The 22,875-nt window shown below is 45.9% G+C and overlaps 1 protein-coding gene across 1 annotated transcript in view; it reads right to left on the bottom strand.

Annotated features, from left to right (window-relative positions):
• Positions 1–22,875, bottom strand: part of ANKRD22 (ankyrin repeat domain 22) — a 50,701-nt gene that overhangs the window by 8,364 nt on the left and 19,462 nt on the right. The window contains exons 2-3 of the mRNA XM_081329612.1: positions 14,954–15,145; positions 959–1,066 (exon numbers count right to left, since the gene is read on the bottom strand). Coding sequence (XP_081185738.1) covers positions 959–1,066; positions 14,954–15,145 — 300 coding nt within the window. The remainder of the gene's footprint in view (positions 1–958; positions 1,067–14,953; positions 15,146–22,875) is intronic.

The following is a 22,875-nucleotide window of genomic DNA, read 5'->3' as shown; positions in this document are numbered from 1 at the left end:
AGGCTTCCACTAAGGCATCTGCCGAGCTGTGAGCAAGGGAGGCAGGTGGGGACCCCAGCGCCGCCTGGAACCTCTGGGGATCCATTAAGCGTCTGGGGCGGTACCATTTAATTGGTTCCATACACCCACGGCGGGGGGTGGCAAAACGGAAGACCAGCCGCAGGAGATGATGATCGGTCCATGACAGGGGCATAATAATTGGAGAGCCCCCACCAAGATCATCTAACCACCGTCCAGATAAGAAAACTAAGTCAAGGGTGTGGCCTCCCTCATGAGTCGGTCCCAAAATTACTTGCGTCAGGTCCATGGCCGTCATGGAAGCCATGAACTCCCGAGCCAACTCAGATGATCCTCCCAGCAATGGTAGATTGAAGTCCCCCAAAACTATAAGTTTCGGGAACTCAATCACCAGCCCAGAGAGGACATCGAGCAGCTCAGGCAGGGCTGCTGCTGCGTGACTAGGCGAAAGGTACACCAGCAGCAAGCCCAACTGCGCACCAGGGCTGCATCTCAGAAAGAGAGACTCACACCCGACTATCTGGGGAACGGTGGCCTCCCACGGACACAAGGTCTCCCTCATAACAACAGCCACACCCCCGCCCCTACCTTGAGCCCGAGGCCGGTGTAGCACCCGGAAACCTGGTGGGCAAAGGTCAACCAGAGGAATCCCGCCCTCTGGGCCCAACCAAGTCTCCGTGATGCAAGCCAGGTCCGCCTGCTCACCCTCGACCAAGTCGCGGACGAGAGGAGCCTTATTAGAGACAGACCTGGCATTCAAATACACCAGCCGGAGCTCGGGAGGCTGCACACCCTCACTCCCGGGACCTTGGGGCAGAGCCAGAGGGTCGGAGTGCCCCACCGCTTGTAACTACAACAACCATGATTAGATGGTTGAAAGGACAGGGGATAAGGGTATAACAGTAGGCATCATTTGATACTTCTTTGACCTGGAACTTACCATTAGAAGATATCCCAGTAGCATAACAGGCATTAAAAGTATGATGAGCAAATAATCAAGGAAACCAAATCGTTTTTTGATAGCATAGTGCAAACAGGTTCTTTCTTTCTAGAGAGAGAAAGGGGAGAGTTTTAGGCAGTTTCTCATTCCACCTACCATAAAAAAAATTATCTGTGATTTGTTTGATGTCAGTTTGGAAAGGTTTTCGATGCTTTCCCATTGCAGAAATTACCCTGGGGATATTCTCAGTTCCAGGAGAGTTACCCTCAGTTAAAAGGAAAGAAAGAAGTGCCTGGTTGAGAAAGTAATAACGAATAATAACGAGTCAAGGAAAAACTAGTACCTACCTGAATTGTTATCAATCTGCAGCCTTCTTCTTTTTTTCCTAATTTACACATGAATAATGTATAAATTATGATTTGTATGTATTTGAGGATCTGGATAGTTTATTCAGAGAAATGTAAACTATCACATGTCTTATTGATCCTTACCTAACATGGCTTGTATCTGTTTATCAGAAAGCTTTGGGAGTTGGTCTAGTAAACTGTATTGCTAACTCCCTAAGGGAGGGGAAGTTTCATCTTTTTTAAAACCATCTTCAAGAAGTCCTCCCTTATTCTTTTAAATAATGTAATTATCATCATTCCGACAAATGCAATACTTCAAAGAACTTCAAGGCATTGTTTACCTTAAAGAATCTTTTAATTGAGTAGCATAGCTTCGGCAGATACATTGTCAAAGCCAAAATCTGTATTCTCTTCCCCTAAACACATCGTATCAAAGCACAATTCCCTCCCCTAATTAACAGTCATAAATCACATTCTCCCGATTAGTTTAAAATGCAAACTTTCCCTCCCTTCTTCAACCCGCCAATTCTTCTCTTCTCTTATTACAAACAGTCTTGAGATACATTGTCCCTACTCCCCCCCCAGCGTCCACTCATTCTAACTCTAAAAGTAACTTACAAGTTAAAGAAAAAGGCTACCTCTCCCTATGTTGTGAAGCAAGAACATCCGATGTTAGCAGCATTGACAGTAATTAAGGTCAGCTTCTAAAGTTCCATGCTTTTCAAAGCAATCAAATGTGGTGGCTCCTTAGTTTCAGGCAGTGCTAGATGAAATCAATTGTATTTCAAATTAGCTTTAGGGAAGGCCGTGAGGTTCTGTGTCAACTGTCCAGTTAGTGGATCCAGAAAAAGGAACTCCTGGGACATTATTTTACCAAGAGTATAAATTTTTGTGAATAAACCATATTGGCACAGATGAAGCAAAACCAGCTCTGGGTTTCCCATGCAAAAGCTAGCATAGTTAATTTCCCCCTTTCCCTATGGGCCACCTACAGTACAATTATGTCCACCAATCACTTCTGTTTATTTTGTTATGGGAACTGGCCAGTCCTGCTAGAACATCTGGTCTATGTGTCGTCTCATGGGAACTGGCAATGCTCAGATGCAATCCCCAACCCTTTCATTCCATCCCACCTCCTCCACTTTTCTTTGTCAAACTGTGAGTGATGTGGAATATAGGTGAAAGGGCGAGTCAGTCTTGACATTCAGGTTGTCTTAATTATCTTGATGTAAGATGCTCATTTGGAGGGAGAGAGAAAGAAGGATTATGACTATGTTGACCCTGATAGCAACAGCATTGACTATGAGAACCACTTGGCACTTTTTAAAACTAGGGGCATTATTCTGCAATGGTTTTGCTTCTATCTTTCAGGAAGGATCTACATAATGTCACCTGGGAAGTTGAGGCTATTGTCAGATCAAATCTCTTCACCCTGCTTTGCTTTGCTTTGATGGCAGCCTATAAAATATGCTGAGGGGGAATGGTAAGGTAGGGAGGAAGGAATGACAGAATCCAGAGGTGCCATTCAGAGACAATGGTTGAAAGATCCAAGGACACAAACCTGGAAATGGAATGCGAAATGCCCATTCAAAGAGGCACCAAAATGTGGAACTGTTACCCTAAGAGCCGTGGTGGTACAGTGGCTAGAATGAAGTATTGGAAGCTAATTCTGCCGACTGCCAACCGTTCAATTCTCACCAGCTCAAGGTTGACTCAGCCTTCCATCTTTCCGAAGTAGGTAAAATGAGGACCCAGATTGTTGGGGGCAATATATGCTGACTCTGTAAAGTGCTTAGAGAAGGCTGTAAAGCAGTGTGAAGCGATATATAAGTCTAAGTGCTATTGCTATTGGATACAAGCAAGGTGACCAAGGGGAGAGGGCCTGGGAGAAGGGAAAATTACCACAGTTACAAGGGAAATCCTCAGAGCTGGCTTTGGCTTCAGTAAAAAATATCCCTTTCACTACAAATGGAGTCGAGAGTCTTTCTTTCCTATACATCCAAGCTGGGATAAGCCTGACAACTATTTTCTTCCTGATATTTTGAAACATACAGTATATATGAAACTGCTGGAGACAGCATCAGATATTTGAGCCGAGTGCTATGATAACATTCAAAACAACGTCTCTTTCAAAGCATCATCGGGTAGTAATGTGACTCAGAAACTATTATAAAAACAGTTTTTATAATAGACTGGATGAGGGTAATAAACTGGATCTAGAAAGGATGAACTTTTTATTTATTTATATTTCATATTTCTTAACTGCCCATCTCCCTCAGACATCTATTCACTTATTTATTTTTATCCCACCCTTATCACTTTTATTAGTCCTAGTTCTGTGTTTGCCATATATTTGCCCTTTCTCAATGGGATCACACACTCTTAAAAGATCATATATACACTTGGGCAGTAATTCTGAATCTAGATCTCTCCTAATCCCCCAGAAGGAGGCAAAAGACTCACTGGCTGACAGCTGCATCCATTCCTAGATACAACTGGCTTTTAAAAAAGTAGTGCATTGACAGATAATTCCCAAGCTTCAATTCTCTAAAATGTTCTACATAGGGCTGCCCTTACGTGTGCTTGGAACTTCAGTGTTGCAGCAGATTGGTCTCCATAGAAAACATGTTGCAGCAATTTTGATTTCTTTATGTAGTAATGCCTTTTACCGTAATTTGTTTCCCAGAGCAGGACAAAGAGTTCTTCCTATCTATAAAGCCTCAAATGATTTGAGCCCAGAACCTCTGAAAAATGCCTTCTCCTTGCAGATTAGAATCACCCACTTAGTTCCCACAAAGCTTATTTCCAACAAGTCACCAGAACCACAATTTTCCCGTGGTTACTCCACATTCATGGAGTATACAAATATTACCTCAACCTTTAAGGGGGCTTTATAAATGCATCTCGTCCAAATTTTAAATCATTTCCTATCTTTGTGATCTGTCTTAATGCACAACTTTAAATAATTCCTAGAAGCAAAAGCCCTCTGCCAATTCTTGGAATTTTACTCAAACATTTTGATGGCATAACCAAAGGGAGTTCTGAAGGCTAAAAATTTATGTATTTATTTGTAAAATGTATTGGCCACTCATCTGACCATAGGATAACTCTGGATTGCTTACAGTCCTAAAAATATGTCTATACATATACATTAAAACATGTCAATTAAAGTCAGGCATTAAAATCTAAGGACACGTGGGGAGAGCGGGGGGCAGAGTGGGAGAAGATGGAATCTATTGTTTTTCAATCAACCACCTCCATCGAGCTGTTCCCTCACAGGGGTTCCAGGCCAACTGGCAGCGCCTAGTCTTTAGGCCCTTATGAAAGAATAGGAGGGCCGGGGCCAACCTCACATGTGGGGGCAAGTTATTCTAGACGGCAGGAGCAACAGCAGAGAAGGCCCTCCTTCTGGACCTATCAGCCAGAATAATCGGACTGATGGGACCCACAGCATGCCTCCTCTGGTAGCACAAGTGGGATGGTCCAATCCCTGTGGGGTGAGACAGTCCCTCAAGTAACCTGGCCCCGTGCTGTCAGGAGAAAAACTTGTTCAAATGAAACAACAGACAACACACAACAAAAGTCTCACTTTACGATCCAGAGGTTTGTTTAAATTTAACACACAAATTCAGTACTTACATTTCAACAACTCATTGCAATGAGGACCAGCTTTGGACTTTTCTGCTGGCCACTGCTTTCCATATACCAACTTTCCACATACCTGTGTACATCTGAAACTCACATCTGCTAGCATCACTTCCCTATTTCCCATAAATTTAACCCATATGTTCTAAATATACATATAACACAGGCAACGCTGCAAAGGTATATTGAGCAAAAGACAGCTACAGCTTAAGCTGCAAATATTTCCTTTGAACTGTGAAATTGGCTACAGCACAAACTTTGGCTCAGTTACTTTTCCATGAGGCCTGATTTGGCTCACCTAGGCCTAACCTTGCATAGAAGGACTATAGCATAAAATTTCTCCTTTCACAATGCCATGAAGGGCTTTAAAGGTGATCACCAGTGTTATGTACTGAGCTTGTGGTACCACACCACATGAGCCAACGGCTTCTTTGAAACCTAGACAGACCGTCTCCAGCCTTATATATATATATATAGTGGCTGGGCACGGCACGGGTTAAGCTCTGTCATAACTAATAAAGGATGTGTTGCTTTCTGAACAACTGTCTGTATTCATTCCTGCTCACCTGAGCCCACGACATAACAACCAGTACCTTGAATTGCTCCTGGGAGCAGGCTGGCAACCAGTGAAGTAGTGGTGTTATAAGGGCACATTCTTGGGGCCCCAAAGTTGCCTCCACTGCCACACTCTGCACCAGCTATAACTTCTGAATGCTCTTCATGGTAGCCCCATGTAGAGCACATTACAACACTCCAACAAATAAGGTACTATGGATAAATAAAATGAAAATGACTTCTGGTTTGCTGACACAGCCACAGTGTATGTTGGAAAGTGAGCTCCATCTTCCACATCCGATTTCGCACTGCTGGGGGACACTGGAAAGGGACAAAAGTCTCCCTGTAGGGGTGACAAGCAAGGAGAAGACCCCCCCCACTTGATCGCGGGAGGGCAGTAGCCCTTTCAATCAATCCAGGGCAGCCCTCCAAACAGGTGGACGAAAAACCGGCCATAGAAATATGGCCTGTCACTAGGCTGCAGACAGCCGAAGTCAAATATACCACCAGGCACCTATAAAGCAGTGCGGATGAGACTGGGTGAGATATGAACCTCTCTTCAATCCTATTTTTTTCCACCTGTATAAGCTGCCCAAAGCAATTTTCCCCCATGGAGAGAGGGAAGGGAAATTCTATCCCACCCTCTAAAAACAGCAACGACTGACTATCCAGGGGAGTTTAAAACACTGAAAGAAAAACTTGATTCTAACTGGATTTCTATCTTTCTAAAATTTGAAGACTAAAATATTTCTTATTCTTATTGAAGATTTGGGTTTTTACTTACAAAAAAGAAGTACAATTGGAAAAATGATTATAAAAATTTTGGACTTTAAAAAAAATCTTAAACGGTATGGGCGACATCTTGTGTCTAAACCTGATATTACAACTTATTTATTTATTTTTATTTATTATTTATTTATTAGTTTTTTATAAACCGCCCTTCTCCCGAGGGACTCGGGGCGGTGTACAGAGGAAGGAAGGTCTACAGATGAACAATAAAAAGTAATAAAAACAATATTGAAAACAAACTGGGACCCCAATTAACGCTATCATGCCAGGCCGGACTGCTGGAACAGGAAGGTTTTTAAGTCGCGTCGGAAGGTACGGAGGTCGGGGGCCATCCGGATTTCGGTTGGTAAGCTGTTCCAGAGGGCTGGCGCACCCACTGAGAATGCCCTCCCCCTGGGGGCCACCAGCCGACATTCCTTGAGCGGTGGCACCCTGAGGAGGCCCTCTCTGTGGGAGCGCACAGGACGGTGGGGTGCTGACATCGGCAGAAGATGCTCCCGTAGGTAGTCCGGACCCATGCCATGTAGGGCTTTGTATGTCATTGTTAGCACCTTGAACTTCACACGGAAGGCAACCGGAAGCCAGTGCAGCGCACGGAGGAGAGGTGTGATATGGGAGTATCGGGAGGCTCCCAAGAGTGTCCGTGCCGCTGCACTTTGCACCAGCTGAAGCTTCCGAGTGGATCTCAAGGGCAGCCCCATGTAGAGAGCGTTGCAATAGTCTAGGCGAGAGGTCACAAGGGCATGGGTGACTGTACGTAAGGAATCCAGGTCCAGATAAGGCCGTAGTTGGCGAACTAGTCGTACCCGGGAGAAGGCCCCCTTGGTCACAGCTCCTATGTGGTCTTCTAGGGAGAGCTGCGAGTCTAGGAGGACACCCAGGTTGCGGGCCCTATCAACAGGGGGTAGTAACATGTCCCCGATGTTAAGCGATGGGACATTCTGAATATCCTGGTTTGCCGGAACGTACAGCCATTCAGTCTTGTCCGGGTTCAGTTGAAGCCTGTTCCTCCCCATCCATTCCCGGACCGCTTTCAGGCAGCGGGACATCACGTCTAGGGCATCACTGATATTGTTTGGAGTTGAGATGAAAAGCTGGGTGTCATCAGCATACTGATGGTACCCTACTCCAAAACTGCGAATGATCTCACCCAGCGGTTTCATGTAGATGTTGAACAGGAGAGGCGAGAGGACCGACCCCTGAGGGACTCCGCAAGCGAGAGGCCTCGGGGTCAACCTCTGTCCCCCTGTCAGCACCGACTGCGAGCGACCCTGGAGAAAGGAGGAGAACCAACGCAGAACCGTGCCTCCCACTCCCAGTCCCCTGAGGCGTCGCAGCAAGATACCATGGTCGATGGTATCGAAAGCCGCCGAGAGGTCTAATAAGACTAGGACAGAGGAATGGCCCCTGTCCCGGGCTCTCCAGAGATCATTCATCAGAGCGACCAATGCCGTCTCCGTGCTGTAGCCCGGCCTGAAACCCGATTGGTACGGGTCTAGATAAACCGCTTCATCCAGGATCTGAGGAAGTTGGTGCGCCACCACGCTCTCAACAACCTTCGCGAGGAAGCGAAGATTGGAGACTGGACGAAAGTTATTCAAAGAGGATGGGTCCAAGGTGGGCTTCTTGAGGAGAGGTCTCACCACCGCCTCCTTCAAGGCAGTGGGGAAGTGACCCTCACTCAGAGAAGCAGAGATGACCGCTAGGAACCAGCCACGTGTCCCCTCTCGAGCTGCATAGGCCAGCCAGGAAGGGCACGGGTCCAGTAAGCATGTGGAGGAGCTCAACCTTCTCATAATCCTGTCCACTTCCTTAGGAGTTACAGGATCAAATTCTTCCCAGATGACGTCGACAAGACTGTCCATGTCTTGTTCTTCCATCTCAGCCCAGTTGGAGTCCAGGCCAGTTCGAATCCGAGCAATTTTATCCAGCAGATATTGACCGAATTCCTCGGCTCGACCCTGTAAGGGTTCCTCCCTCACCTCTTGGTTTAATAGGGAGCGAGTCACCCTGAACAAGGCAGCCGGGCGATTATCTGCGGACGCGATGAGGGTGGAAAAATAGTTGGATTTTGCCACCCTTATCGCAGCGAGATAAGACCTGGTGAGGATTCTTAGTCGCAATCGGTCGGATTCGGATCGGCTGGATCTCCAACGGCTCTCTAGGCCCCGTCTCCGACGCTTCATCTCCCGGAGCTCCTCGGTGAACCATGGGGCTCGCTGGGATCTGCGCCGGGTCAGAGGCCGCAAGGGTACAACTCGGTCCAGAGCCTCCGTGGCTGCCTTTTCCCAGGCTTCCACTAAGGCATCCGCCGAGCTGTGAGCAGGGAGTGCATGCGTGTCCCTAAGCGCTGCCTGGAACTTATCAGGGTCCATTAGGCGCCTAGGGCGGTACCATCTGACTGGCACCGTGCACCCACGGTGGGGGGTGGCAAGGGGGAAGTCTAGCCGCAGGAGGTGGTGATCGGTCCATGACAGGGGCGTAACAGTTGTGGTACCCCCACCGATATCATCACGCCACCGTCCAGACAAGAACACCAAGTCTGGGGTGTGGCCTCTCTCATGAGTCGGTCCAGAGATTATTTGCGACAGGTCCATGGCCGCCATGGAAGCCATGAACTCCCGAGCCAGTTCGGACGATCCTCCCAGGGACGGTAGATTAAAGTCGCCCAAGACCATGAGTCTTGGGAATTCAACCACCAACCCTGAGAGGGCATCGAGTAGCTCGGGCAGGGCCGCCGCTGCACGATTAGGTGGTAGGTACGCCAGCAGCAGGCCCAACTGCGCCCCTGGGCCGTATCTCAGTAGGAGAGACTCACACCCGACCATCTGAGGGACGGTGGTCTCTCGCGGACTAAGGGATTCCCTGATGATAACTGCCACACCCCCACCCCTCCCATGAGCCCGAGGCTGGTGCAGCACCTGGAAACCTGGCGGGCAGAGGTCAACCAGAGGAACACCACCCTCTGGGCCCAGCCAGGTTTCCGTGATGCAAGCCAGGTCCGCATGCTCGCTCTCCACTAGGTCACGAATGAGGTGAGCTTTGTTAGCTACGGACCTTGCATTCAGGTAGACCAGCCTTAGCATGGGAGGGGGCGCACCTTTGCTCCCGGGTCCTCCGGGGGAGAACAGAGGGTCGGAGCGTCTCACCGCTTTTACAGAGCGGAGATGACACTCCCGGTGACGATACGGCCCTCTGTCTGTGCACCTTCTGCCATTCCCCACCATCCTAGGGATGGGATGTTTGTCAGTACGCCATTGGGTGTTATCGGCGACTGGTCCTCGTTGTACGCCGTCGCGAACGGTCGTGGGCCTGGCATGCGTTATGGTAGCTGGAAGGCGTGCCTTTCCCGCGCAACCATAGCCTTCTCCCTCCCCCCTCCCTAACCCCACAAAAAACTTAGCTAAGAACTTAATCAGGGGCCTCTTGTTGGGTTTATGCTGGAGGCCCCTGACCCTGCCCGGCCATCTCTCAGAGGCCCAGTGGTTGGGCCCGTCATCGAGATTGGATGTGATGCAGGCGGGTCGCACCCAGGAGAGTGGGGAACCCCTGAGGGCGTGTAGTACTGTGCTGGAGTATTGAACGAGCATAGTCACAAGGGGTTCCGGGAAGGCAGTCCCCTGGATGGTGAATTTGTAGGAGGGTCGAGTCGGGTAGGTGCGTTCCTGGTTCGTCGCCCTGCCACTGCCACTTGGCCGGGCGAACCCCCCCAGAAGCAGGCCATTCCTCATCCTCTCACAATGGGTTGTGACTCTGCTTCCGGGGGTGGTCCAGAACGTACTCTGGGTGAAGCATACCCCATAGAGCTCTCACCTCTATGGGGTTGCAGGTGTAAGGCCAAGCCACTCTGCCACCGTGGCTTGCACCCAGGCCCGTTATGTCCTGTGGGGAGAGAGTGGGCAAGGGTGGTTGAGAGTGGGTAAAAGGCAAGATGGAGGGATCCATTAATCGGCGTCAGCTCTGGTGGTTCAGCCGCCCAAACAGTTCTCTCCCTGATCCTCTGGGCGTTGTTCCTGGCCACAGCTCCATAGGTCCCTATTGGTTGGGGACCGTCCAGAGCGTGGCCTCCCAGAGGTATGGGAGTCCCTGGTGTCATGCCGCTGCTGTTGTCGTCTCCGATCAAGGTGCTTCGAAGAGGTGGCTCAGGGTGTGAGCCGTAGATGCCTCGCCTCCGCCGCTACCGCCGCTGTCAGAGGGCCCTGGGTAAAAACGGTCGACCGGGGCCCGGAGAGGGTGTCACCGCCGTCCTCGCCTCCGTTGCCGCCGCTTCCGCCGTATAGGGCATAGAGGAGTCGTTGGCACTCATTCGCTGCCGCTACCGTCGTAAAGCTGGCCTGCGGCGTCTCCTTGATCACTCGGAGACGCCGCCGCTATCCGGGAGTAGATTAGGCAGCCGAGGCAGAACAGCAACTCTGGCCCCGCTCAGGATGGTTGTAGCGGCAGCAGCGGTACAGGGGGTGGGCCGGAGATGCCACGCCGTCAGCGCTACCGCCGCTGTCAAGGCCCCTGGGTGGCGAATGGCTGTGCAGCCGCAGCGGCTCAGGGGGTGTGCCGAAGATGTCACCGCCAACCGCCTCCGCTGTTTCAGCCCCCTGGGTAGATGGCCGGCTTTGGGCTTGGGTGCTCTCACCGCTTTCGCTTCGCTACGCCGCCTCCGCCTCACAGCTGATCTGCGGCGTCTCCCTTGATCTTTCGGAGACGCCGCCGCCGCCCAGATGCTGTTTCCAGCCCCCTGGGGAAGATGACCGGCTTTGGGCTTTGAGCGCTCACACCGACTGTTGCTGTGCTCACTTTCACTTTCACCGCCTCCGCCTTACAGCTGATCTTCCGCCGCCTCCGCCTCACAGATGATCTGCGGCATCCCCTTTGATCCTTCGGAGACGCCGCCGCCGCCCAGAGAAGATCAGGCGGCTGAGGCTGAGCGAGGATGATGGTTCCATGTAAAAAACGGCCGCCAACGGCCCAGGCGGTGGGGCGGAGACGTCCGGCAGCCCTACAGCTGATTCGGGGCGGCCGCGGACGGCACATTGCCCATCTCAGCTGCCCAAATTCTCACCCCACCCCAGGGGTCTATTGACATCCCTGGGGGGCTCCTGGGGGGACGCCTTACAACCGGGGGTTACGGAGCTCTCCCCAGCACGTCCGCCATCTTTGGAGCCGGAAAAAAAAAAACTTGTTATTGTCTAAAAGAGACTTGGCTTGAAGCCCAGACTATAGATAAGATTTTTGCAACCTTGGCAGATATCAGCTATGAGAAGCCTAGCTGTGTTCTATACTCAGTGACAAAATTATTTTCATTCTCTGATTGTAAAGCTTTTAACTTAACACACCACTAAGAGAATATGGATGAAGATCAGGAACAGATTTTCTTTATGTTGAAAGCAATTTATGAAATTATTCTTACAGCTTCTGATGAAATAAGAAGCTACAGAAAAGAACAAGATGTCAGCCTAGATATACAAACCAAACTTTGGTTACAACTAAAAAATCAACTACACAGAAATAATAGAAAAAGTGGAACAATTAAATACTATGATAGAATATTTAACTGATCAACAAACACAGTTAACGGAAAACCCAGAAAAGGGACTGACAACACTGAAAATGGAAAACACTCTCTATATAAACCAGAAGAAACCTGAGGATCAAGAAGAAGAACAGACCAAAGGGAAGATAAACATTTCAGGACAACTATGTCGAGATGGAAAAATAGAGAGATGATTTGTTAGCCCTTCCAAAAAACTGGTGACTGGATGGCCTCTTTTATCACAGACAATATATATAAGAGAGGGAGATCTATTTGATGACTTAAAAGCATGGATGTGGAAGGCAAGTTGGCTGTTCTGTTCCAGCCTACGACCGGCCCTGTTTGAATGTCAGGGACAACCCCTTTTTATAATCAACAGGCTGGGAAAAAAAACCAAACAAATTTATTTACAAAGAGTTCAAACATAAGTTAAACGAAAAGTTCAAGAGTTAAACCAAAAGTTCAAAAAAGAGTTAAACAAGAATAACAGACCAGGACTCTAACAGAAGATCTTCAAATGGTTGCCTTCAGCAACCAGCACCTCCCACACCTTCCCCTTTTATCAGCAATCCCAAGGCGTGGCTTCTCATTGCCTTCTCCTGAGTTGCCTCATTGCCTTCCTCTGTTCTGCTCTGCTAGATTGCCTCCTGCTCCTAGCGGCCCTGAACATAGCCAGCTGTGGATCGTCTTCTTCCAATCCCTCATGCTCACATGGCTGAGTCTGATGAAGAACAAGATGGGAGGGGCCACGCTGAGAGTCCTGCAGTGCATCAGAACCTTCCTCTGACACCAAAGGCTCTCCAAACCCCTCCTCCTCCTCCTCTTCAGAATCATCTGACTCAGCTGCCGGAACCACAGGCTGACGCTGAATCACAACATTGGCAAAGAAAGAAAGCTAGAATAAGGCTGAAGAAAATTGGGGTTTTGACTTAGTGAGGATTAAAATAGAATATACTCAAATAGACAATATGTGTACTTTGAATACTAGATTTTGTTATAAACTGAGATAAAGAAAACTTTGGTCATTTAAAACTTGGAAGTATAGATATTAAAAGTTGAATTTGAATATTGATTTGTTTATAAAGATTGAATGTAAAAGTAATTAAGATATATGTATAAGTAAAAATCTATTGATAAATGTAATAAACATGTTTTTACTTAGCTGATATAAGAACTGTATTAGCTTAAATATGAGATAGTAGACATTAAGAGAAAAAGAGAGGAAATATTTGATGTTGAAAAAGAGGAATTTTGGTTACTAAATTTAAGACATTTGGAAATTAATAGAAAATAAGAATGTTATACTGTATTATTAATTAGATGATGCAAGATGGTGAGAAATAGAATATATTCAAATAGATAAGACATGTATCCTGAATATTAGACTTTGTGATGAATTGTGATAATCGTGAACTTTGGTTACTTAAAACTTGGAAATTATTAATATTAAATGTTAAACTTAAATATTAATGCAAAACTAAAAATTGGGAATTGATGTTTTAAAGATGGAATGTTAAAATATAAAATATACTAAAATATTGATAAATATAAAAAAACTATTAAATGACTGATGGGTAGCAATAAGAAATATGTTAATTTAGATAAGAGATAGTATGTATTAAAGGAAAAAAGAGAGGAAGTATTGGTTATAATAACTTGCACATGACAGTAAATACTAAGGGGAAGTTTGGGACTTGTACTAAAGATACTTGTATGTCATTGAATTATCGATTAACTCAGCCGCCACATTGCTTTTTAAATACTTAAATGTAAAATTAGAAAATCAATAAAACATTAAAAAATGAAATGAAATGAAAATAGTTTCAGGTGACACTTCCAGACAGGACATCATGATAACCTGCATGTAAGTGCAATATTTAGTAGCACTGGTTGTGACATTTTACCCCCATTTCCCAGAAACATTCATAAGAAAGGAAAGGTGGAATTTTAGAATTCAAACATACAAGGGACTTCACAAAACATCCCAGACTTCATAACTATGGATAAGAATGGATGGATAGTGGATGTTGCAGTATTTGGAGACAGAGAAAGAACTGGAGAAAATCGCAAAATACAAACATTTTCAAATAGAAATAGAATAGCAAAACAAAGCCAAGATAGTCATAGGAACCTGAGACAAAATTCTAAAGTATCTGGAGTATCTCTTGAACACCACTGACATTGACAAAATCACCATCAGTCAATAGCAAAAGTCAGTTTTAATTGAAACAGTTTATATCCTACGATAATACTGTATCTTTGGCACCATCAAACAATATCTGCCTATCCTAGATCCCTGGGGAAAAGCCAATAGGTGGATGAAAATGTCACATCCAAAATCACCATCAGTCAATTGGCAAAGGCAGCTTTACTCAGAACCGCTTATATACAAGGATACCTTTAATATTATTTAAAAAACAGCATCTGTGATCACAGGTCCTTGGGAGAGACTCAGTAGATGGACAAAAATGCCAAATCCATGCTGAACCTCTGGCTGATTATGCATCCAACCATAATAATGTATACAGCTGGCAGCTACAGTTGGATAATTGAAGTACTACTCTTTTTTACAAGCTTCATATCCATTATATGTACAAATCTTGACATTTTTAATAGTAATTGCAATTAGAAATTATAACTATAATAGAAAATGATTACAAACTAAAAAAGAATGAAAAAGAAAAATAGAAGGTGCAGAAAAGGAAGGGGAAAAAATAAGAATACAGTATAGAAAAAGAAAATACAATATATAAAGAGATGATTTTTCCCCTTCATCAAAACAAGTATAAAGAATTTTAGTAACTTATCACCTTCTCGTAAAATACAACAGATGATGTCTTCTCTTCCTATTTTATCTATAAACAAAGATACAGTTTACCATAAATATTAGTGGTATCTCCTAATTCTTCCTCTATGTCTGGATTTCCTGCCTAACCCTGCAGAACTCAGAAAGGAATCCAACATGCCTTAAAGCTTCGAAGTGACTTTAAAGCAGTGTTTTTTAAACCTATCAACTAAGATTGTTCAACTCCCAGAATTCTTCAGCCAGCATATGCCTTCTTTATCTTCAATCTACATCCGTCCTGGTTTTAGCAACCTAAGAAACATTTCTATTGCAATCGCTGCTCTTACCTTATTTTTTATGTTCACATCAGCACCCATTTTCAGAAGGAAACTGACAATTCTATTGTGCCCTTTCTTGCATGCACAGATTAATGGTGTGTCTCCACCAAAACGGTCCTGGGCATTCAGATTATTGATGTCTTCTTCCAATAGGAGCTGAAGTTCATTGAAGTCATTATCGTAAGCAGCCTGGCAAATGGGCTGAGGGAAGGAAAGGTCGGATAACCTGATTAAGTATTTTCAACAACTTTTGATTTAAGACATAAAATGACAAATGTATTGGGTATTGTTACTTCATCTTATTCATCCACCTTTTGAATTGCAGACCGTAAACTTTTTTTAAACATACAGGTAGACGTCGACTTCAAACCATTTGTTTTGTCGCGGTGTGCTAAGTTAAAATGGCCCTGAAAAAAGTGAATTATGACCATTTTTCACACTTATGACTGTTGCTGCATTCCTATGGATCAAAATTCAGACTCTTGGCAAGTGGTGTGTATTTATGCACTGAAGTCCATTTATGCACTGAAGTGTGTATTTATGCACTGAAGCCTTTCCCTTCCCTAAGTCTATAATACTTAGGTTTCAGAAATTACATAATTTCAGTCCAAAATGGGCTATCCATCTGCATGAAGAAAAGAGGAATTACACAAACGCAACTATAGAGACCATATTTGACTCTATGACTTATTTCAATTCAAGTCAATTGTCATAATAACTTTCAGTCCAGCCATTGCATAGGCAATTATAGGGTCCCACCAAGTATTACAAACCTGTGTCTCACTTTTCTTGTTTTCCTTCTCCATCCTCTTAGTGTAGGGTTATCTCATTTTGCACTATACAGGTAGTCCTTGACTTACAACAGTTCATTTAGTGACAGTTCATAGTTACAACAGTACTGAAAACAGTGACTTATGACCAGTTTTCACACTTACAACCATTGTAGCATTCCCATGGTCACATGATCAAAATTCAGACCCTTGGCAACTGACTCATATTTATGACGGTTGCAGGGTCCCCAGGTCATGTGACCAGTTTTTGTGACTTTCTGACAAGCAAAGTCAATGGGGAAGTCAGATTCACTTAACAACTGTTTTATGAACTTAACTGTAGTGATTCACTAAACAACTGTGGCAAGAAAAGTCATAAAATGGGACAACGCTCACTTAACAAGTGTCTTGCTTAATAACAGAAATTTTGGGCTCAACTATGGTCATAAGCTGAGGACTACCTGTACTTCTAATGTACACCAGGTATATGAACTTTCACTGGCAGAAGATTACTGTCAGAATCCATTTATATCACATTTCATAAATGTATAGGTAGAACAATGTGCTTATTCTGGGGATTCTGCCATCTCTCCGAAGGGGGGGGAGAGAGGATAGACTTTAGGCGATCTTCAAACAACAGGGAACATTTGAACTGGGGGAGGGAGGGGGAGAGACAGATCTGGATTGCATCTTCATTTACAACTAAAAAGGAAAGCAATAACCATAAAACCAAGGAGAGTTCCCTTTCCCATGGAAGGGCCTGACACCTAAGCAAATGATGAGAGCCTGACCAAATGGATGAGGGGAGGGGCTGAAATGGGAATGCTTTATATAGGATTGAAATGTAACTTTGTTAGATTCCGTCTTGTATTGCCACAATCGATTCCATTCTAGTAAACATTTTCCTTTTGGACTAAACTTGCATCCAAGAGTTCTTATTTCCTAAGATGTGGATTGAGGTGGGTCCTGACAGTAGACGGAATCTGCTTTAAGAGTCAACCTGGAAGGGAAAACCTTACCGGGGGACTTTGCAAAAATTACAATGTCTGGCGACGAAGCAAGAGAGGAGGGAAGCCCCATGGAGGGGGAGTCTTCCCCCCAAATGGAATCCCAGAGACGATGGGAAGCTGAAGCGGCATATTCCCACAGGGAAGAAGCGGTGGAGCAGTACGACCGAAAACCCCGGTGGTCGATGGGCGTTGGAAGGAAAAGTGAGTGGGAAAAGACTTCAGGAGAAGCGACCCTGAGGCGGAGTAACCACCAACCGGAATAGAGGCAAGAGATGGAGAGTTCCCTGCACGCCAGTGAGGAGGAGCGGATCCTGGAAAAGGCCATTGATCTGATGAAAGCAACCCTGAGCTCACTGAGGGAGGAGAGAGCTGAAAATCGCAACCAAGGCAGCACCTGGGGACGCAACTGGAAAGGTAACGGAGGGGATCCAGCACCTGAAACCCCGGGGCCATCCAATGGAACAGGAATTGCTGCCTCAGCAGTACCCACCCACCCCAGAACCACAGACGGGGACCAGGATGAGGAGCGATACCGGCCCCAGCGCAGACAACGCTCTAGCCCCTGGAAGTCAAATTCAAGGGTCAAATTCAAGGGGGAGCCATCACGACTGGGATTCTTCCTAACCCAAGTCCTCAGCTACATGGAAGAGTATGGACGGGACATCCCCAGTGACAAAACACGCATCTGAATTGTTAAATCTGCCCTGGATGGGACGGCTGCAGACTGGGTGGTGAACTTGCATGACTCCAATGCCCCAGAACTCAACGACTTCAACTGATTCATGTCATCTTTGAGGCGGCGGTTCGAGGATCCTTTGGCTGACCATAAGGCCCGGGAGAGAATCAAAACGGTGAGGCAGGGCAGGCGAGCAGTGGCTGATTATACCCAAGAATTCCGAGCCCTTGCCAGCAAGCTGAACTGGACAGAAGACATACTCCTTAGCCACTTCAAAGACGGTCTAAACTACGACCTGTATGACGCTTGCCTGCCTTGAGGAGACCCACCCCATCTCGACGACTGGTACATCCTGGTGGAGGAAATGGAAATAGACCTACTGAAGAGACACCGCAGAGGAAAACCATGGGGCTGCCTGCCACCCGAGCAAACACGCGAGGGGGAAAAACCACCAGCCACAGCCAAAAAATCAACGGGTTGTTTCAACTGCGGGAGAGAGGGCCACCGTGCTGCAGAATGTCGTTCAAAAGCCCCCCCCCCCACACGAAAACCAGAGGCATCATCCTCCAAGAAGCCGGGGAAGCCCCAAGGCAACACAAAAGAATCTTCCATGAAGGGGACAGAGGCTGTAGAGTCCACAATTCCTGCCAGGAACTGGGATTGGACTCCGGCCTGCACCGCAGGGACGGTGGACAACTTGGAAGACAGCTCAGAGGGAGAACCATTGGTAAGTGGACCCCTTCCACCCATACTTAAGACAGTGACTATATTAGCTTCCCCTATGCCTGAAGCAGCCAAAATAAAAGCTCTGATAGACTCTGGGTGCATCCGCTGCCTTATCAGCCCAACGCTGGTGGAGAGATTGAGCATCCCAGTGAGGAGGCTAAAACAACCAATCTCTTTTAGTCAATTAGATGGGACAATAGCAGGGGGAGGACCAGCCACCCTAGCCACTTTACCAATCCACCTATCACTGGGGCCCCATGAGGAGGACATAAAGTTTATAGTGGCCCCAGGCATGGAATGCCCAATGATTCTAGGACTGGAATGGCTGAAGAAATGGAACCCCGGGATAAACTGGAGGACAGCAGAACTCAATTTCCCAAAGGGGGGGCAGAAGAACTTAGACTCCAAAAGCCCCCCCCAACCCAGAGGGAGGAGACAGCAGCAGTGGGGAAAGAGAAGGGGTTACCAGAGATACCGGAGGAATACAGGGACCTGGCTGAGGTTTTCAGTGAGGAAAGAGCAGATGAGCTTCCCCCCCACCGCCCCACAGACTGCACCATAGAATTCAAACCTGGGGCAAAACTCCCAAAACCCAGGATGTATGCCATGAGCCCAAGGGAAATGGCAGAAATGGAAAGATTCATAAAGAAAAACTTAGAAAGAGAATTTATTGATTCTGCCAAACCCAAAGTGGCCGCCCCGGTTCTGTTCAGGGAGAAGGATGGTTCTTTCCGCTTGTGTGTGGATTATAGAAATTTGAACACAATTAGTGAATGTAATCTGTACCCCCTTCCCCTAATGAAGGATATGCTATCCCACCTATCGAAAGGAAAGATTTTTACCAAACTAGACCTGAGGGAAGCATACTACCGTATTAGGATTAAGGAAGGAGACGAATGGAAGACTGCATTCAACTGCCCAATGGGGTGCTATCAATTCAAAGTATTACCATTCGGACTGCAAGGGGCCCCCACAGTCTTTATGCAATTAATTAATGACGTGCTGAGAGAGCACCTATATAAGTGGGTCCTGGTTTACCTCGATGACATCCTTATCTTCACAGAAACCAAAGAAGAACATATCAAACTAGTCAGGGCAGTCCTGAAGAAGTTGCGAGCTGCCCATTTATATGCCAAATTATTGAAGTGTGAATTCCATCAGGAAAAAATCGACTACCTGGGATATCGCATATCTCCAGAGGGCATCGAAATGGACCCTGAGAAGGTCAGGGCAGTACTAGAGTGGGCACCACCACCCCGCACACGGAAGCAATTACAAAGTTTCCTGGGGTTTGCAAATTTCTACCGCCAATTCATCCCTGCATTTGGCCAAATAGCCATGCCCCTCACAAATTTGTTGAAAACGAAGGGGGGGGGTCACCCGTGAAACCCAGCCAGCCTCTAAAATGGTCAATGGAATGTCAAGCAGCATTTGAGAGGCTAAAGAGACTTTTTTCTGCTGAACCTGTCCTAAAACACCCAGATCCCGACAAACCTTTTGTAATACAGGCAGATGCGAGTGATGTAGCAGTAGGAGCCGTACTATTACAAGAAAATGATGGGGGGACGTTGCAACCATGCGCATACACATCCAGAAAACTCACAGAAACAGAACAACGCTGGCCAATATGGGAAAAAGAGGCATTCTCGTTGAGGTGGGCATTACTAACATGGCACCAATTTTTAGAAGGAAATAAAATACCTTTCCAGGTCTGGACAGACCACAAGAATTTGGAAGCACTAAAAACGCCCAGGAAGCTCACTCCTAAGCAAGCCCGCTGGTCCCAACATTTTCACCGATTCAATTTCACTCTCAAACACTTACCGGGGGAAAGAACTTCCTGGCAGATGGATTATCCCGCATGCCCCAATATAACAGCACAAGAGTTACTGACTTTAAACCACTTGTACCGGAACAACAACTGGCAGCACCAGTCACCACCAGGGCACAAGAAAAAATGAAGCCAAAGGTAGATAGCCAAACTGGAATAGAATTCAGGAAATCTTTGGAAAGTGATGAATGGTTCCAGAAAAATAAGCATGTGTGCACAATTAAAGATGGACTGCCATGGGTGGGGGAGAAGCTATATATACAGGCCACACAGAGAATAAATTTCATGCAACTGTGCCATGATACAAAATCAGCAGGACACTTTGGCTTTGTAAAAACCTTACACTTAACTAAAAGGCAATTTTGGTGGCCATCTATGAAAAAGGACATAGAAAGCTATGTGGGTAGCTGTCAAATTTGCGCAATGGCCAAAAGACTGCAAGGGAAACCGCCAGGTCTGTTACAACTGGTGGCAAACCTCTCAGCCCCATGGAAAGAAATAGCCATGGATTTTATCGTAGAACTGCCAGAAAGTAATGGAAACACCGTAGTCTGGACTGTCACAGATCTGTTCTCTAAGCAAGTACATTTCATACCTTGCCAAAAAATCCCGACCGCAAAAGCATTAGCAAAACTTTTTGTACAGCATATTTACAGATTGCACGGGGTACCACAACGCATAATATCTGACAGAGGGGTGCAATTTACGTCGGCATTTTGGAAAGAATTTTTATCCCTCTTAGGAACCACCCAAGGACTGTCATCTAGTCATCATCCTCAGACAGACGGAGCTTCTGAAAGACTTAATAATATACTTGAACAATATCTGAGATGCTTTATTAATTTTCAGCAGTCCGACTGGACGGACCTACTGCCTTTCGCAGAAGTAGCATATAATAATGCAGTCCACTCAAGCACAGGTTACACTCCTCTGGCTACAGGCCAGAGTTTCAACCCAATACCAGAACTAACCCCAAAAGAACCGGTTATCCCTGATCTGAAGGAATGGATTGCTCAATTACAAAATACATGGCCAATCGTTAGGAAAGAGTTGGAAGATGCCAGAAAAGCATACAAGACACAGGCAGAAAAAAAAAGAACCGATCCCACACCATTTAGGGTAGGAGAGATGGTATATTTATCCACAAAATACCTGACATCACTCCAACCCTGTAAAAAACTAGGACCAAAATATATTGGACCCTTTCCAATTAAAAGAATCATAAACCCAGTAACAGTTGAATTAGAACTGCCCAAAAATCTTAGACGAATACACCCAACCTTCCACTGCAGTCTATTAAAGAGAGAACAACAATCACCACTACGAGCAAAAATTCCACCACCACAACATTTTGAAGTGAAAGAAATCTTAGATTCCAGAAAACACCATGGAACGATACAATATTTAGTGGCATGGAAACACCTCCCCTCCTCAGAAAATGAGTGGGTTAACAAACTCCATGTTAAAGCACCTAAGTTGCTTAAGAGGTTTCATACATAATATCCAAACAAACCATGCTAACATTTATATGTTTTTTTTCCCCACAGATGGACTCATCCTTTTTCTGAAAGGAGAGCCGAATGTCAGAATCCATTTATATCACATTTCATAAATGTATAGGTAGAACAATGTGCTTATTCTGGGGATTCTGCCATCTCTCCAAAGGGGGGGGGAGAGGATAGACTTTAGGCGATCTTCAAACAACAGGGAACATTTGAACTGGGGGAGGGAGGGGGAGAGACAGATCTGGATTGCATCTTCATTTACAACTAAAAAGGAAAGCAATAACCATAAAACCAAGGAGAGTTCCCTTTCCCATGGAAGGGCCTGACACCTAAGCAAATGATGAGAGCCTGACCAAATGGATGAGGGGAGGGGCTGAAATGGGAATGCTTTATATAGGATTGAAATGTAACTTTGTTAGATTCCGTCTTGTATTGCCACAATCGATTCCATCCTAGTAAACATTTTCCTTTTGGACTAAACTTGCATCCAAGAGTTCTTATTTCCTAAGATGTGGATTGAGGTGGGTCCTGACAATTACTATAAGTTGAAAGGTAGATTCTTACATGAAGCAAAAAACAAATTGGGATCTCCAATTCTATTAACTAATTACACTTGGGTCTTATCATGCTCTTCTAAAATCTTTCTACTTTCAAAACCCTGATTACAACATTTTCCCTCTAAGGTGCCTCCTTCCTAGGGCTGAGAGAAAGTGACTGGCCCAAGGTCACCCAGCGAGCTTCATACTTAAGGTGGAAATAGAAATCACAGTCACCCAACTTTTATCCTGATGCCTTAACCACTGGCTACAAATTGGCTTTCACAGAGCAGAACTAAGGATCATCCTAAAGTTTTGGAAGTAGACAAAGAAACCAAGGAGAAAAGGGATTGCAGCTTTGAACAAGCTCTTGATGAAAAACAAGAATGCATTTAAAATAATAATGAGGAGGAGGAGGAGGAGGAGGGAGAATAAGAAGGAAGAAGGAAGAAGGAGAAGGAGAAGAAGAAGAAGAGGAGGAGGAGGATGCTTCCGGTTTGCCAGTGCCGCCATTATGGACGTTGGGAAGACAGCTTTCGTCTTCCATGTCCAGTTTCGCATCGCTGGGGGGTCCTAAAAGGGCCAAAGAGTCACCCTGGAGGAGCGACCAGCAAGAAGGGGTTTTTGCAGAAATGCGGGGGGGACAACTCCCCCATTAGTGCCTGCATTCCCTTCAAACCAGTGAACAAAAGACCAGCCATAGCAATACGGCCAGTCACAAGGCTGCAGACAGCCAAAGCCACATTTACCACCAGGCAACATTAAAGCAGCATGGAAGAGACCGGGTAAGATCAACCTCTCTTATACTCCAATCTTCCTCTTTTCACCTAAATAAGCTGCTAAATACCTTCCCCCCCTGTGAAGAGGGAGGGGAAAT

Source organism: Vipera berus, assembly GCF_964194415.1.
Source record: "Vipera berus genome assembly, chromosome: 5".
In the NCBI taxonomy this organism is placed as follows: domain Eukaryota; kingdom Metazoa; phylum Chordata; class Lepidosauria; order Squamata; family Viperidae; genus Vipera; species Vipera berus.
Note: the sequence above shows the minus strand (reverse complement) of the source record. Positions and strands in the feature narration are given on the sequence as shown.